This window comes from Poecilia latipinna, unplaced genomic scaffold (genome assembly GCF_001443285.1).
Source record: "Poecilia latipinna isolate Pla-1442-1.1 unplaced genomic scaffold, P_latipinna-1.0 Scaffold630, whole genome shotgun sequence".
NCBI lineage: Eukaryota > Metazoa > Chordata > Actinopteri > Cyprinodontiformes > Poeciliidae > Poecilia > Poecilia latipinna.
Genome location: NW_015113246.1, coordinates 283,016 through 301,443, shown reverse-complemented (window position 1 = coordinate 301,443; position 18,428 = coordinate 283,016). Strand labels below are relative to the sequence as shown.

The 18,428-nt window shown below is 38.2% G+C and overlaps 1 protein-coding gene and 1 long non-coding RNA gene across 2 annotated transcripts; both read right to left on the bottom strand.

Annotated features, from left to right (window-relative positions):
• Positions 1-26: 26 nt before the first annotated feature.
• LOC106954142 (XK-related protein 5-like) lies at positions 27-12,830 on the bottom strand. Its single transcript, XM_015043427.1, has 13 exons — positions 12,600-12,830; positions 10,856-10,945; positions 10,660-10,765; positions 10,412-10,578; positions 9,858-9,991; positions 9,693-9,771; positions 9,023-9,192; positions 8,484-8,595; positions 8,201-8,368; positions 7,787-7,977; positions 6,955-7,057; positions 6,652-6,870; positions 27-5,405 (listed from the first exon to the last, which is right to left on the bottom strand). The coding sequence occupies exons 1-13, from the start codon at positions 12,706-12,708 to the stop codon at positions 4,813-4,815; spliced, it is 2,241 nt and encodes a 746-aa protein (XP_014898913.1). The 5' UTR covers positions 12,709-12,830; the 3' UTR covers positions 27-4,812.
• Positions 12,831-17,790: 4,960 nt separating this feature from the next.
• LOC106954143 (uncharacterized) lies at positions 17,791-18,428 on the bottom strand. Its single transcript, XR_001426308.1, has 2 exons — positions 18,358-18,428; positions 17,791-18,237 (listed from the first exon to the last, which is right to left on the bottom strand). It is a non-coding gene; the product is annotated as an uncharacterized LOC106954143 (long non-coding RNA).

Here is an 18,428-nt window from a genome sequence, read left to right as displayed (position 1 = left end):
ATGAAAGAAATAAAACAAATCTTTGCTTGTGTCATGATAAATGTCTTTATTTTTGTCACATCACTAACACACTTTATGGGTCACTTCTACCACATAGGTCCTGTGTAAAGCCTTGCACAAATAAGGTGATGCTTGTTTGTAAAAAAAAAAAAAAAAGAAGAAAACACAAGTTTTTGCATCAGTGATACACTTCACACAAATCTGCTTTTTACACAAACATCCAACATAAACCTTCACTTTTAAATTGAAAACATAAAAATCCAATGAAAATATTTTACAACAAACATTCTTATTTTCTAAGTACAGAAAGGAAAGCAGGCAAGTGTGGCAGCTGACTGTATTTCTACAAGGCGAAGCGTTTCTGGTGTAAAGCATTTTCCTCAGTAGCCTGTGAGATATCCATTGCATAAGCTGCCTTATTGCTGTTGCATACACATACAAATTAATGTTAGCTACAATACTGTGCATGTCTTTTCAAAGTACTGTCCTTTCTTCCTATATGCTTCTTTGAGAACCATGCAGTGATGATGCTGTGAATGGATTTGTTTCTTAGTAATGGAGCGGCTCTAAGCATGTCAGCTTTAGCTCTTTCTTTTATAATGTCTTCTTCTGTTTTCATTACTTCACACAAGAGCAGCTTACCTGCCTATGAAATATACCACACATTTATTTCACAGGTTCAAAAGCACTGATGTATTAAGATATTTGCTATAATATCACAGCGCTATGAAAACTCAACACAACAGACATAATGGAAGACAAGAATAAAACATCAGTTCAACCATTTAACATTTTTTTGATTGAACCTTTTCTACATATTCACTTTTTAATCTAATTTAATCCGTTTTTTTCATTGTTTCTTAAGTTATGTTTATTTTGCTTTTTCTTTTACTTCCATGGCATTCTGGCTTTGTTTTGTTGTCTTTCCCTACCTTTTCCTTCCTTGTCTTAGTATCTGGTTTTCTGACCTTAGTCTTGAGTAAACATAGTGAAAATTGGTCATTCATTTTAATTTTGTAGTCATTTCCTTCCAGCAGACTGTTAGCTTGGAATGAAAACCATCTAGTTATTTATTTTTTAATAAGGAAATGAGTCAAAGTTTAGAAATAAATGAAATATAAGTAATAATAAACAAATATCAGGTGACAGTCCATCTTGATTTTTTAAATTTTATTTTGCTTTGAAATAGTTGAAGGCTTTGAAATATTAAGTGGTCCATATCTGTGGTTTCCTAATATAAGATGAGGGTGAGATCGCTTCAGAAATTAAACTAAATTACCAGAGAGATCATGGAGAAGCACATTTATGCTAAAAGTATTAGAAGAGATAAAAACAGTATCTACGACAAGATAAAATAAATGTATTGTATTGGCAGTTGATGCTGTCTCTTTTAGGCCTCATCTCACCAAACTGGTGCCAGTGCCTAACTGGTTCAAGAACTTATTAAACTATAATTATCTGCATTTCCACCAAGTCAGTAAGTGCTACTTCTGTAAAAAAAAAAAAAGAAACCAGCAGCCATCATGATCACCGTGCCTGAAACGCCGCAGTTTAGTTTTGAAAATACAGCAGGATGATAAAAAGAAACAGAAACCCAACACCTCACACTGCAAACGCACCAATTTCTACCATTTTTAGTCGAGTTTGTAACTCAAATATCTTAGTAGACTTGAAATTAGACTAAACTAACTTTGCAGCCAGATGGAGGAGTTTGTTTTAAGCAAATAATTCCTTAATATTGGCAAAAAAAAAAATACGAGTTTTTTCCAATCTGCCAGTGGATCTAGTACTTTTTAAAAATCAATAGTAAGGAATTATTAACTTTAAACAAGCTCATATTTGAAGCTAAAGAGTTACTTGTTGATTTTGTCTTAGTGAGCTAAGACATTTGCACTAGGAACTAAACCAAAACAATTTGGTAAGATTTTGTGTTTTTGCAGAGCAGTAACGGTAAGATGCTGGATTAGAATCAGAACTACATACGCAAACTTATTTTCCTGCACCTTATTTTGAAATCACTCCTCAAGATGTTTAAGTAAGTCATTATTTTAAATTTAAACAACAAAACTTATTTCTAAATCAGTTTGATAACACCGAGGGACTCTTAAAATCTCCACAGTTTTAATAAATTATGCCCTAGCAGCTGTTTAATCCTCTGTTCTGTTCTTGTGCAGATCAGCTGATCAGGATTATGAAGCGTTCACAAGTAGGAAGGCACCAACATGAAACTTTGGACAGATATTGAAATCCGATGTTAACAGTGCTGCTATGACCAATAACATGATATTTTATCCTTCCCTTCCTTTTTCACACTGTAAGAAAACAACCAAAACGCTGACATTGCTTTTCCATTGCCTGGAAACAATCCTGTGCTGCGTTTATCACCGTCACATGACCAAATAGCAACCACCTGAGACTAAATGAAACGTCTGTATTTTAACAGTGTAGGATGGTGAATTTCTTACGCTGCCATTTTGCTAGTCACAAGCTGCAAGTTTGGGGACCACCAGTAGTTCAATAAATCAAAATTTCTTTACTAGCTGGAGTTACAAACCACTGGTTTTCAGCTAGCAGTTTCTTGGACATCACATTTTTGGTACTACAATATTAAGCTCTGGTATTTGTTCATAGATTCAGCTTAAGAAATGAGCAAAAACAGTTTGTTTTTTGCGACAAACTGCCATCAACTATGAGGCAAAATATCTTTGCTCAAAACTCTGTTTCATGCCTGAATGATTCAGAGGTCAGCAGCTTAACAAGCAACAAAAACAATCTGCAGAAAAACCTTCAGAAATCATGAAATATTGATCAGGACTATTGTAAGAACCTGAGAAAGGCTGGAGCAAAGTAAAAACAAATGAGAAGACTTGTGTTGCATATTGATAATGATTAATTAATAATCTAACACACACTGGCCGCAGCGATGTCTGTGATCAACAACAGGGAGAGTATTTTAAATCGTGTATGGAAAATATGCACATTATCCGTTTTTTGTTAGTTTGCCAAAGAGTGGAAAAAAAACATGAACAGATCAATCAACAAGGTTTTCAACATTATCTCACACATTAAAATATATGTTTTAAATTAAAATCCAAATGAAGACAATGTGGATATCTCTACTAATTATTTGGGTTATTATCAGTTTTAATTAGTCCGTTTGAAGGCAGCAATTGTTGATGCACAATTTAATGCAGCAAGGTGAAACTCGCATATTGCCTGGAAGTATTGCATTAAGCGATAAATATTGCTAACAGCTAACCGAAACTCAAAATAAAGCTGTTAATAAAACTTAAAAATTACCAAGGATAATTTAAAAAGTATTTTAATACAGAAACCATGCAGTTTTTTCAGTCATTGATATTATTCACAGTGTGAAAGCCATTTCCTTGAAAGTATCTGGAGATCCGAATCCAATCATATGAATGGAATGTTGAGTGGAAGGAAAAAGTGTGGTAGACATCAACACTTTCTGTAGGCTTATAATGTTATATTAAAGGTCATTTTTTTTATTAGTCTTGTCTAATATTCAGACTTATGAAACTTTGAAGACGTTTGGCTCATCATTAACTCTAATCCATTTCATCAAGATTAACAAAAGTAATCGATTTTAATCCCTACCTGTACAATGAATCTTTATAATATATGAGTTACTGAGATCCTTTAATAATAGTAATTTCACCTCATATTCTATATAATGTTTCACGTGAAGACGTTCACACTTTTCAAACCTTGAAACCGATAACATGATCCCATACCAGCGGACCACGAACAAACAAATAACGTGTCAAGTGGTAACTGTCACAAGCCTGTGTAATGCTCAGATATTTGAAATGCCATCACTTTACATTCCTAGTTCATGTAACATAATCTGTCTGCACAAAAGAGCAGACAGAATAAATAATTCATGGATGAACTCTATGATGACCTAAAAACATCTCATAACTCTGCAACGTTAGTTGGACCTCTTATCCAAATGTCATATTTGCAGGTTTTTGTACGTCATTTGTGTTTCTACTGCTTCTAAAAACAGCCAAACGTTTAAAAAAAACACCCAGCTGTTTTTTGGAAACAAGCTAAAGTTTTATGGTGTCTGGAAAATGAGCCGCTTCAAAAACCTCCTGAATGTTAAGTGACATTAGGTGGGCACTGCGCTGTTACCTAGCAACCCCAGACGAGCCCTGCCTGTTACCTAGCAACCAAAGTGGGACTGAAGCTTGTTTGGTCAGCTGGTTTCACTGCTGTATGCTGTACAATGGCTGCTGGAAGTTGATGATTTACCATCTACAAACCACTTGATACGTTCTTGTTGGCTGTACAGAAGGCTCTTCTAATGCTTTTCAAGGATGTACGGTTGTATAATTATGTATCTGTTTTCAGCCATTGTCATGTGTGAGTGTAAACGTTGAATTTGGGGCGCGGCCAGCAGCTTATTTGGATTTAAAGTGACATGAAGCCTAAAACAGCTCATTCTGAAAAGAACAGAGTAAATGTCATCATCTAATAATTATTTTGTGCAAAGAAAATGCCCACAGACCTATCCTAACCAAGATTGGTCTATGGGCAAGGAAGCAAAATAGGTCACCTTTAAGGGTTAACTCTTAAAAATCTGTATGCAGTCCAGATATTGAAAGAGCCATGAGTTTACATTCTTATTTTCTGTAATATAATCTGTCTGCTCAAAAAGATAAATAATTTATAGATGAACTCTATGACTGCTTAAAAAGATTTCATAACTCTCCAACAAGTTAGTTAATACAAGAATGCTTTTATATATTGAACAGCTGAACTGGAAATGTTAGCTTTTCCTTTACTTTACACTAAATTCTCTCTAAAGTCCACAAACTGCACCATCTGTTTGCGAGCGTGGGAGATGACTGGTGTGAGTGGAGTACCAGGCATGGCAGAACCAGGAGTGGAAGCTGCAGGTGTGGTGGCTCCAGGTGTTCCTCCTGGAGTGGTACCCGGTGTTGTGCCGGGAGTGGCAGGAATGATGACAACCGGCGCCGGGCCGGGGCTTTCAGCTCCACCTGCAGCCTCCAGTCGAGGAGTGGACGTGACAAAGCGGGCTTCTCTGATCCGATAGGGTCTTCTGTAGGAGGAAATAGGCGACAGCTCTGAGCCCCAGCCCAGGTAGCTGCCGCTGGACGGCGACGGAGCATCTGCACTGAAATATAGAGTAGTGTTGGATTCTGCTGGGGTTCCCTCCTTCTTCTCTGGGGAGGCCAACAGGAGAGGAGAGCGGCGCTCAGGGGACCAGCCGGGCGTCTTGATGTCCAGAGACGCCACGGAGGAGGACGCCTCTGTGAGAGACGCGGCGTTGCTGTCGATGTGGCGCAGGCTTCCGCCATGTTGAGGAGATGACAGAGACAGTGAGCCGTAGGCAGCGCTCTGGAAGTCCTCATCACCTTCAGATTTAGAGAAAACAGTTAATGTCCAATGCTGTGTTTCCACTCACCTTAAAATTGCATAAATTACAATAATAAAATGCTTAATAGAAAGAAGGTAATTAAAATTTTGTTTCAAGAAAAGGTTTTGTTGCCAGGCAGAGGTGGGCAGAGGACCCAAAACTTGTACTTGGATAAAAGTAGCACTTCTTCAACATAGTTTTACTCAAGTAGAAGTAAAAAGTAGCTGTAAAAAAGTATTTGGTAAAAAGTCTACTGATCAAATTAATCAGTCATTTAATATTTAAAAAGTACATCCTCAGATGGAGAAAAATATAAAGTTAAGGGAAATTTTTTGGTACTTTAAGGACGAAAATGACAATAATTCATATAGATAACAAAAAAGAACAAAACCAGGCAAAAGAAAATCAGATCAAATCAGTTTCTTTCAGTGCTGTGGTGGCGCACGGGCAAAGCACAGCCCACATTTTGAGGCCTTAGTCCTTGTGGCAGCTGTCACAGGTTCGATTCTGGTGACCTTTGCCAAATGTCTTCCCCCTCTCTCATTACCCTGTTTCCTGTCGAACTACTTTCAAATAAAGACCACTAGAGCCAACCAAACCTTTAAAAAAAATCAGTTTCTTTTAATAAAAAAACTAGTGAAACTTTACAAAAACTGCAGGTGTGTCTGGTGAATTTTTGGATATAAACACGTTTGTTTTTCATTCAGTAGGTAGAAAATCCATAAGTTTTACTCAAGTAAAAGTAGTGATAATTCATCATAAAATTACTCAAGTTAAAAGTACAGGGTAATAAATATACTCCGAAAAGTAAAAAAGTTACTCAAGTAAATGTAATTGAGCAAATGTTACTTGTTACTACCCAGCTCTGGCACCAGGATGATATAGTTTTTCCACAATATTGAAATTATTATATTTTGTGTGATGTGTGATTTTAATTGCATTTCTTATTTAAAGTTGCAGTATGTAACTTTTATAAAAAGTATTTTTGACATATTTGTTGAAACTGTCACCTTGTCGTGACAATAAAACAGATAATCTGTGAAAAACAATCAAGCTCCTCTGCCTTCTCCCACTGCTAACTAGAAACAGCCACTCAGAAACAGGAGGCGGGTCTTAGCGCCGTCAATCACACGTGTTTAAGAGCGAAGGGTGTATATGCAAACTGTCTCAAAACAGTAATTACAGCTTGCTTCTACTGCCCCCACATGGCCAAACACTTTATAACAGTGCTTCTGGTTTCCCACCTTTATCGTCTGATGGAGCTGCACTTAATTCGTCCTCTGCGGTTTCCTCAGGAATGGCCTCCTGGAAAGGGATGATCTCTGGAAATCTCATGTCCTTGATGGTTGTGGGAGGAGCTTTTCTCACTGGTCGGGCCACAACGCTGCTGTGAGCTGGTTTAGGTGGCTGGACGACTTCACTCACCTGGGGTACAGAAAAGAAAAGACAGCTAAAGCTGGCGACTGCAGTCAACACAGATACACACAGTTTTCATCTTTCATCAATTTCACACCGACTGGGTTTCAGTTCAAGGTTTCTGACAGAACATCTTGCCTGAGGAGTTTGGACGACCTGTGGTGGAGGAGGTGGGGGGGCCGGTTGAGGAACTGGGTGTGAGATTTGAAGAACTCTCAGCTGAGGAGGTGGAACCTGACAAATAGGAATTAAAAAAGCCCCCATTACATTATTTCAAAATAAACCAATCTTGTCTGGAAGAGAGGACATTTTTCCTCATTCCACAAACACAAACAGCAATAAAGTTCACACTTTGTAACTTTGTAACTTAAAATAAAGGTAAAATTAAGGGAGTTTTCAACTGCTTGGATTAGGGACCCAATATTGCAACATTTGTTACATTTTCAGCTGGTGCTGTTCGCTGTCACACTACATTGTGTCAAACAAACCAAATTAATTTAATAACCTGTTTCACCCTTTGCCTGAGGTGGCGCTACACCAAGAACCACTGAAGGAAACAACATGAAACCTGCTGAAGGAGACACCAAGCATAACTTCCTTCATCGTTAAATGTAAACTAAAATGAAGTCAGGTTGTTTTACTTCTCTTTTGTCTTTGGTAAAAGACCACAAGTCATTTCTTCTTCTAGTACCCAGAATGCCCTGCACTATAGTCCACTTCCTGCATTTGGAGCGGTTGCATCCACATATGCATTCGAACCGCACCAGAGTTCACTTCAACCAAACAGAGACCTGGGTTTGGCAATTTTGGTCTCTATTAGAGTTCGATTGTGCATTCACAACTCCAGGACTTTCTAGATAAACAAACTAGAGTTTGATTAAAACAAACTAAACGGGGCCTGGTGTGAATGCACCTTAAATTTAATCATTAAACATAGACCAGTAGTTCAGGAGAGCAACAAACCCGGGGTACGTGATGCATGTCAGGGGAGTGAACTTCTTCGGGGAGACCCATGAGTCCGGCCAGTCCGCCTTCTCCGTACGCTGACCAGATCCTGGAAACGTCTCCTGTCTTAAGAGCTAAACGAATCAGCAGCCAGTGGTGATGCTTCCAGCCTTCCCATTGGATGGGCAGGTCCATGAGGGTCCCACCTCCTGAAAATAAAGTTTTAACTATGTTTTGTTTAAACAATATACTGTTTTTATAAACAAAAATAATAATAAAAAAAAACTAAGTAAAATGTATTTTAAAAAGTGGCACATCTGGAACTCAAACAAAACGGGTCAAAATAGAAAGTAAAAAATAAAATACTTATTTAACGCACATTACAAAAACAGTTACAAAAATGATAAATATGCAGACAAGTTGATCACCGACCAGACAATGTTGTACGGTGATGGAAATTGGGCTCGACTTTCTCCTCCAGTGAGAGTGTAGATCCACGCTCCATGCAAGCCCCACCGATCCCCCTGTGGCGAATACTCTGGAAGATCTCAAAAGACTTGGGGTGCAGGAAACGGTAGTACAGCACCAACGCTATCACACCTGCAGAGGGAAAGCACTCATCAGACAGCAGACTTTCAATAAAAACATTCAGGGAAAACAGAAAGTTTTAAAATGTCAGTGTATGCTGTATAGAGAAACGGGCTGCATGCCTTACCAATGAGGAAGCTGCAGAAGACTGCAGCCGGGATCCCCACAGTGTCCCAGGACACCATCGCAAAAAACCAGGAGGAGGCCAGAAGAAGAAGAGCGTTCTCTAAAAACATGACCTGTTGGTTGTAGAGGGGGTTGAAATTTATGAAAAAATAAGACCTTACTGTCTCTCGTGGGTACATTTTACAATGTTATCTAACATTTTAGCAGATTTCAGATTTAATTAACATCAGATTAATTGCCTCCATCTCTCTTATGTCTTTCTGGTTGAGATCAGAAATGTGACTTTGATTTGAAATTGCTGGCTTTCCTACCCCTGATTAAAAGCACATCCCTGCAGCATGAAGCTGCCACCATCTTATTTCATGGAAGGAATGTTAGGGACTTACTCCACATATAGCGCTTTGCATTTGCACCACAAAGATCAATCTTGTTGTCATCTGCCTTGTTTATCTACTGCAGACAATGCTTTCTTTTAACAGAGGTTTTCTTGCTGCCATTATTAAACAAATGCCAGAGAGATGAGCTAGCAGACAGATGTACCAGGTAAAACGCAGCCATGCGGTATCTGGATGGACCGTACTTCACGTTGAGGAAGAGAAAGACGTGAACGGCTCCCAGGACGAGGTTGAAAATGCTCCATCGACCAGTTGAACGGATGATGTCTGTCTGCTGAGACACCATCCAGAAAGTCGCGCCCAGCCAGTGCACACCTGTCACAAACACACACTTCCAAAGTCAGTTTCAAACACATTATAAATATGAAGTAAAACGTTTAAAAGTAGGATGGAGGAAATGATAAACGTACTACTCTTACTGGAGCAAATTTTCTGGATTTTCTACCCACTGTGATTTTAGTCATTTAGTTGTTATTTTAGTCCAACATTCAGCAGGCACAGACACGCCTGCAGTTTTTGTTAAGATTTCATAAGTTTTACATTGAAAGAAATTGCAAAAATATTTATTTTACTTATTTTGTATTTTAAAATACCAAAACGTTCACATAACTTTATATTTTTGGTCCATCTGATGTAATTTTTAAGCATAATCGGTGTTTTCATCAGTTACTCAGTACCTGAGCCTTACCAAGTATTTTTTTTTTATTTTTACTTTTTCACTTGATTAAAATAGGTTGGAGTACTGCTACTCTTTGGTTACTCTTCCCGCCTCTTACACTGAGGTAACGGGACCGCGGCGTAAGCTCTTGGCTTACCAATGACTCCCAGGACCCACTGCTTGAAGATGCGTGTGAAGAGCATGAGCACAGCAAACCGGGATCCCAACATGCCAACCTGAATGAACACAGAATGCATCTTTACACACAGGAAACAGAAACGACTGCTGTGAGTTTCAGGCATATGTGCTGAATAACGCCCACCCTCCACAGGAGCCGGCAAAGAATGGCAGCTGGAGTCATTTGCAGGTGTCCCGGTCTGATGAGCGAGCAGGATCTGGCGTAGAGAACCAGCGCCCAGGCCAGAGACAGCAAACACACAGCAAAACACACCGAGGCTGCAGAGAGGAGAGAGCAGGGAGTTATTGCGCCCTCTACTGCGCATGCGGGACTCTTTCAGGTCGTTTGTGGTTCACACTGGAGAACACATACAAGTGTTTCATGTATTCAGAAGTGTGAACGGCCACGGCAAAAACAAATCGGATTTGGGTCACTTCAAGCTGCAGAGTGAACGTAGCCAAAGTCCCTCTGAAGCTCAATCAAAAGGAACATTCTGGATTAGATTTTGTTGCAGCTTATTACACACATTACTGTTTATTTTTCTTTTTCTTTTAGTTTTTACAATTTAAAGTATCAATTTTATGAAATTTAAATTTTGTTGAGGATAACTGATTACATTTAAACGTTGTGAGCTATTCTGCTGTCTTTATTCAGCCACACACACTAATCACACACTGTGGTCTTTACATTCAGCTCACCAGGAGAGCGGACGCCTATGTCGGTACAGATCAGTACGTAGGTCTGGAGCAGCGTTTCGGGGAGCGTGACCACCAAGGCCTCAAACAGACGTAACGCAGATACATCAGCCTGCTGCATGATTTCTCCATACACATCCTCATCCGGGAGACGCATACAATCCCACAGCCTGCCGGGGACAAACATGGCAGCCAATGATCAGACATAGGGTTAAATGAAATAAATGTACAGCTTTGTAAAGTCAGCCCACCTTTTAAAGATTCCCAGGTGTAATATGTGAGTCCATCTGAGAGATTTCCTGGGGATTTTTCCATCTGAGAGATACCACAGATAACTGAGCCACTGTGGACCCCAGCCTGCAAACACACAGGGGAAGAAAAGTTTAAATTAATGCAGTTTTCACTCTCTGCCTGTATATGGATTTATTTGGTCTGATTTTTTTTTACCTGGTAGAAGGAAGAGTGCCGTGAAGCCAGCAAGATGAGCATAGCAGTAGTTGTGGCCAATCCAAATGTAATACACAAAGCAGTAGATTACTGGGAAAAACACAGGAAACACAGTAAATAAAGGAGAACTTTAATGTAAAATTCACATTTTACATCTTTTTACAGAGAGCCTGATTTCTCACAGAAAATAAAATCAGTATGTCTAATTCTGCAGGCTCTCTGAATGTGAGTTAAAGATTTATGAACTGCAAGTTTCAAAGGGTTGTAATTTAAAAATTTAACTATAATACAAACAGTGTCAGCAGAAAATTGTTATATCCTGATTGTTATTTTAACAGTTATTTATAAACATATACATATTTTTAAATTGTGCTCCTGGTGTCTATGCTGGAGTAACATATGCACACTATAACTGAAAATTATTTGATTCTTACTTTACAAATGCGTACACTGTGACCCTTGAATTTGTAATTTGTAATAATTGGTCTTCTGTGGAAACATTGAAGATTAAAAGTTAGAGAAATAAGTCTGACTCCAAAACATACTTACTGTTATTGATCTAGTAAATCATTTGAATCAACTAATTTTAGTGTAAAGCAACATGCATTCTGTAAAATGTTGAGTTCTGCTGTTGGATTAAAGCAGAAAACCATGAAACTATAGAAGTTTCATGTCATTCACATACAAACAATCTGCAACAGAGTGGATAGTGATGGATGTAGAGATGGACTTGAAGTATTATTGGGATATTTTGTGGTACTGGTTTAACAAACAGTAGAGAAAAAAGTAAAAATTGCAATCCTGACAATATGGACAGCTTGTTTTTTTTTTTTAAATCAGCATTAATTGAAATTTATGACAACAATAAATCACAATTCTCATCATGATAAGAAATTTATCACAATAAATGATAAACAGTACAATTCTATCACTAATTTCTATTAGAAAGTCCCTAAATGAGTTTGCCATAACATTTTGGGCTGTCTTTTTAAATTTGCAACTAATTCTACAGATTTAACCTCGAGGTTTGCATGTAAATGACACTAATTTATTAATAATACTGTCAGTGTTTGGGATATAATAGATCCTGTATGTCATGACTGTCCAGACTGAGTTTGCATGACCTCTGTTCAACATCTCATTAGTGACAGTAGCTGCTCAAACGTCTCTGCATCATCATCATCATCATCATCCCGCAGTTCTGCCTCCCCGCATTCCTCCATACATGTAATCTGAACCTCTGAGCTGCCAAACAGGCGGGCTGTCCGGCCAGACTAGGCCCCATCCCGGGGTAAACGCCCATCCCCTCATCCATACAAAAAGAGCGCTAAAATATAACAACATGGCTCCTCTTGGACTCAATCACAAAATATCCCACAGACCATTTAAAGAGGAGACTTTAAGGCAGGGAACACGGTGACATGAGTCAGCAGTCTGGATGCATGCAGGTTTAAAAATAGGGAACACTCTGCAGATCCCGCTGCGGTCTATTATTCATGACAACAGAGGCCAGCTTTAAACTGAGAATGAGTTTAAAACTCAGAGCTGCTGATGCTGATGCTGAATCCTGTCTGTGGCGCCCCGCATCCACACAGCGCAGCAAACCCGCATCTCACCGCAAACATAACAGAACCAGAACCGATTGTTACGAGATCAACACAGCAAACACGCAGGTTTTTATCTACCCTGTGTAGAGAAAAGAGTGGACGGAGTGAGATGAGAGCGTGTCCCAGGTAGCACTCACCGGCCGTCCTCTCCGCAACGATCAGGAATGCGGTAAAAACGAAAACGCAAACTTGGCAACACGGCATGCAGCCTCCCTCGTTGCTCGAGGTGGCCGTGTAATCCCTCATGGTGGAGTAAAAAGATGATCAGTTCCTCGGATTCACAGAGAAGGATGAAAGCAGGGCGGTGTGGTTCTGCTCCCGCCCGGTCCAGCTGCGGCAGCTCTGCGTCCCCCCGTCCCACCGTCACCGCCCGACCGTCTCGTTAAAGCGACACAGCACGATGCGGACACACCAGCTTCACTTTAAGTATATTTCTGTGGCCAAGTGTAGACAAATAAGCCGAATACATCCGACTGAAAAACGTAAGTGGGTTTTATTTCCCGACTGTCCTCAGATGGAACAGTATTAATTTTGGTTTGACTTGGTATTAACAAAATAAAGAAAGTCGTGAAAGGTGTTTCCCTAACTTGACCATCACAAATAAAAACGTTGACACCAGAAAAATACAAAAAACACAGAAAAGCACCACTACATAAGCATTCTATATACATTTATAAGAAAACAACATACTACTTTGCAAGAAACATTGCTTTAAATATGTACAACATTTTGAAGGACCTCAAAGAAATCAACAAACTGAAACTCCCAAACGGCCAACAGCCTGTCCAGAGTGAAGGCGATTCCTACCCTGGACAATTTATCTCCCCTCTGAACAACACAAATACTCAAAACAGGTCAAACAAACGGCATACTGAGGCCACAACCTCAGAAATCGGCTTATATTTTTATATTAAACACTCACACCGTCACAGAGCCGTGTAATCTCCCTCAACGGTTGCAAAGGCCAGATTTCACTGCTCACGGGCATAAATCAATTAAAATAAAACCTCACTGCTAAAAAAAACAGAAAAATTAATTAAAATAAAACCTCACTGCTACAAAAAACAGAAAAATTAATTAAAATAAAACCTCACTGCTACAAAAAACAAAAAATCAATTAAAATAAAACCTCACTGCTACAAAAAAGAATAAAAATCGACCAGTAAGTTTTACAGTACAAGGCTTATACTTATTACTTGTCTTCTAACAATGCAGCTGATTTCTAGGTCATCTTACCAAGTTATGAAGTTTTTTTTGTTGTTTTTTTTTACTGTCACCTTTACAACTTTAGATCGGGACCAACGGCTGTTCCGCAGATATGACGGCACATATATGCGGCTTATATGAAGCCCACTTACTCCACAGTGCCACCTGCTGGACACTCTGAAACCCGCTGTAGACAAACAGAGGGAATATCACTTTAGATGTTGAGATTTAACTTCACCTGGTTACACCTGGAAAAATTGACAGACCAGTTAAGTTGATCAGTTTCTCTGATTTTACTCTTTATACGTAAATGTTTGAGTAAAATGAGCATTGTTATTTTATTCTATGAACTACTGACAACATGTCTCTGAAATTCCAAGCTAAAATTTAGATTTTAATTGCAGAAAATGAGAAATGGTGAAAATAAGGAAAAAGATTCAGTGATTTCAGACCTCAAAAACTGCAAAGAAAAAAGTTAATGTTCATTTAGAAACAACAAAACTAATGTTTTAACTCAGGGAGAGTTTATAAATCAATATTTGGTGGAATAACCAGGAGGTTTTCAGTGGGGTTCAATGCAGTGGACAGTGCTGTATATAAATATTGACCAATTGCAAGATATTTGTTATGCATTCTATTTGTTTCTTACTTGTATCCTATGCAATAAAAAACAGATGTGGTTTGTAACTATGAGTGTTGTTTGTAAAATTAAATTACCCGCAATATTTTTGGTTTATGTAGCCTATATTTAGCTAAATAAACCGAGCTAAATATTCTGGGGTTTCTAGTTTTATGTAGGTCAACCATGTGTGATCAGAAACTCCATCAAATACATATTTAGAGAAAGCGTGAGGAAATAGTCACAGCTCACCTTAACTTACATATGAATGCTTATCTTTCTAAGTAACTGTCCAATAAAACATCTGAAAATACAATTTAAACAATACCTGTTAGAAAGTGGGCGCTGCAAAATCTGGCATTGTAGTTTCCACACCTCCTGTTTTTAGCTGTAGATTGTTGATTCACTTTCCTCCTCTTTTTTTAAAATTAACTCCCTTGTGACCAACTACCTTCGAAACACGAAAATAATGTTTATCTTTCTCTCTATTAGAACGTTGGAACAACCTTACAAGACTCAGACTTTAGGCATTATGATGATAGATTGTTTAACTGCAGTAAAAATGTCTTGAAAAAATCAAAGTTGGGAATAACAGGTGCTGTGAGCTATTGCGACCACCAGGGGGCACTAACGACCTGCACTTTGGCACTTTTTAGTTCAGAAGCACGAAACAAAAACTTGTACATTTCCTCATCCTCCTGGCACATTTTGCTTCAGTGTCATCTTTCACAACAGATAAATTAATGAAAGAGCCAGCAAAAGCTTACAGCACCTGGTATTCCCAGGCGGTCTCCCATCCAAGTACTAACCAGGCCCGACCCTGCTTAGCTTCCGAGATCAGACGAGATCGGGCGTGTTCAGGGTGGTATGGCCGTAAGCGAAGGACCAACAGCCACACAGACCTTTTATCTGGCACCAAGAAGCGAGAGGAATGGACATTTTGTTTTCATAACTTTCACTTCGCAATCTGCATCCATTTTGTGTCAAGTTAAACATTCTTGCTTTTGGAGCACACAGATAACATGGATTATTGTTCAGCCATACGTTAAAAAAATTAAAAAGTGTGTAATAGAAATAAAATTAACTGAAAAGAAAGTATTTTTGTGTGTTGTTTCACCTCATCACCACTAGATTTCCTCAGTTAGCTTCTTCTAGATCACCTTATTAACGTTAGCGTAGCAATAAACCTGAATCCACTTTGTCTAGTACGAAGATTTTTTTTTCTTGTCTTATTCTGCCCATTTCTTGACATTCCCAAATGGGATTGGTTTACTATCCCAGATTGTTGGAGTTTCTTGATTTTTTTTCCTTTTTTTTTTAGCTGTATTTTCATTAGTACTTTGTTTAGTACTTTCTTTTTATCTTTCCGTTCGTGTGATCAGGCATAACACCCAATAACAAAGCAAGTTCGTGCCATAGTTACAATATCTGAGACAGTCGTTTTTGTCGGTGGCAACAAAAATGGCGCTGATGTCCCTCCGACTATAGCAATGACGTCACGCTCCAAAGCTCTATAGGTGAAGAAAAAGGCTGTTAGGGAGCCGTTTGTCTGGTCTGACCGTTATTTATACAGATTGGAGTAGTAGCCCAGTAGGTGGGCGTGGACTAAGCTTTTTTCAGTGCTGCGCTGCGCGTGAGGCTAAAACCCACTAGCGATAGCCTTAAAGGGCTAAGCCTCTACTCATAGAGTCTGGGGTTACAATACGTAAGCAACGCTTTCGGTTTTTAGGCTTGCTGTGTATTTTGCGATAATTAATGAGTGATGCTGTGGTAGATTAGCCACTGTTGCTATTAGCCATGCTAACATAGCGGTGCTGATTAGCTAATTTAAACACCTGCTCTACTGATGATCTGTCAGTTTGTGTGTAGGTTGCCTTTTTTATTTCTAAGCTGAACCAAAACAGACCTTATTCCACAGCATATCTATATATGTTAAGTTTGTCAAAGTCAAGCATAACTGACCTACTTCCCTCTCCCTCGCTATTTTTTTCTTAGTTAAAACTTATTTCTCACCTTGTTATCTAGTCATAATATAGACAGTTCAAAGCAAAATACTGCATCACTTTTTATATGAGATTACATTTAAGTCTAACGGTGAATCGGGGCAGGAACTTGCATGGGTGACATCATGCTGCAAGGGGTCTATAGACTGAAATAACATTGGGGCTCAGTTAAGAATATCGTGATATATATCATGTATCGTGATATAGCAAAAATATATCAGGATATAAGGATTTTCCTTGTATCCCCCAGCACTACTTCAATGTCGTCTTTCAGAAAAAATATTTTAGTGAAAGAGCCAGCAAAAGCTTACAGTACCTGGTGGGAATACACTTGGGTTATTAGATGTTATTTACCCCGAATGCATTGCAGCGCGAAGAACATGGCGACATTCGTATGGCAATATTTTATTACATTTTATAAAAGCTGAACAATCTACTGTATTGTACTGTACTGAACATCCAGAATGGATGTTTCTCGAAGTCTATTGCTACAACTAATCATGGATCCTTTTAAAAAACTAAAAAAAATAAAAATAAAAACAGATCGTATTTGGAGAGATGTAAAACTAAAGATATTTTAGTGTTTTTAGTGTTAAGGAATTTAGTGAAGGGACCAGCAATGTTTTTGCTGTAGATCCTCTTACTAAACTGTCGATATTTGATGTTTTGAAGCACAAACAAAATATTTATAGCTTTGTTAAACAACATCACAGTAAGTTTTACTATAATGATTTTTTTTTCCATTTTAACAAAATAGTAAAAGATTGTAAGGCATACTTTGTTAGCATAAAGTAGCATGTATGTAATCACTGAAATTATTTCATTGGAATATAATTAGACACTATTTACAAGTTGTGTCAGCTGTCCATACTGTCACACAGAGATCTGAATGGTAATTGTTTTCTGTTCATCTTTAACATTAGTTTAGATATCAGATTTTAATTTTTTAAATTATTTTCATTAGTCTGACTCTTTAGTTCATTATTTGCATTGTAGTTAACTTTATCTTTCGGTTCGTTATATTTTGGTTATATGCAACAAATTAATTTCTTCTTGTTTTGAGTTTCCAGTTTCTTTGGAGCTGCTGCTGGAGTCAGTCAGAAGAGCTCCATCTGATTGCTATCCTTCTATGGCTGGCAAACCTCCTCAGCGGTTTCATTCCATTTGTTTGCCAGGAGAAGGGGAAATATGGTTTTCTTTAGCTTAATTTTGCCATTTCTTTAATGCCAAAATTCTTCTTTTTGGCAGTTTAGTTCTAATAGTATTTATTTAATTTAAACATTTAGTATTGAGTTGACCAGAATTTGTTTAAGTTTTGCATGTTAAATTACCCCCTTATGTGTCAGCAGTGGTCTGATCAGCCGCTATTTAAGTTCCCCTCATGTCTTGTTTGTTAGGTCAGTTTTGTGCTTCAGTTCTTTGTGTTACTACCTGAGTTGTAGTTTGGTATGTTGACCTCAGTTTTGGGCCCAAACCACCATTTTTGAATTATTTTTGGACTTTTTGTAATAAATTAAGAATATTTTTGGAATCCATTCAGCGTCTCTCTGGCTGGTCTGTGTAGAATCCTCACACAAGTACAATAAAGTGTATTTATTTTGAGATTTATTAAGGTTTACTAAAATATGCATGGGACCTATTTAAGATGAACAGAAACAACAAGTTGATAAGAATTAAGTTATATTCACTTGAAATCTAGTGTTGACAAGAAGAGTTTGTTTTACATTGTAGAGCAGCAAGAGCCCATATTTGATGCTGGAGAAACATTTTTCTTTTTTTTTATGTACTCTGGGAATATGTAGGGTGAGGATAACAGCAGAGCGTCTCTCTTGTGTTCAGGGAGATCCCTCTCTAAGGTCTCTCGTAGGTGAGGGAAATCATACAGATGGATGTCGTGGTTGGACACCAGGAAGACCTGTGGAGACTCAAATCCAAGATCCTTAAGACCTGTGTTACAAACAGGACGCATTCATGTTATAAACCTATGCAATTTCATCTATTTTCTTTTAAAGTATTTTAAAAATCTTTTAACTCTCTTCAAAACAACAGCCAGTGGAAGACACTTACTTTTAACACAATCATCTCTGATCTGTGCTAAAGTCTTCTCTTTGCTGAAATCCTTTTTTCTTTGTTCATCT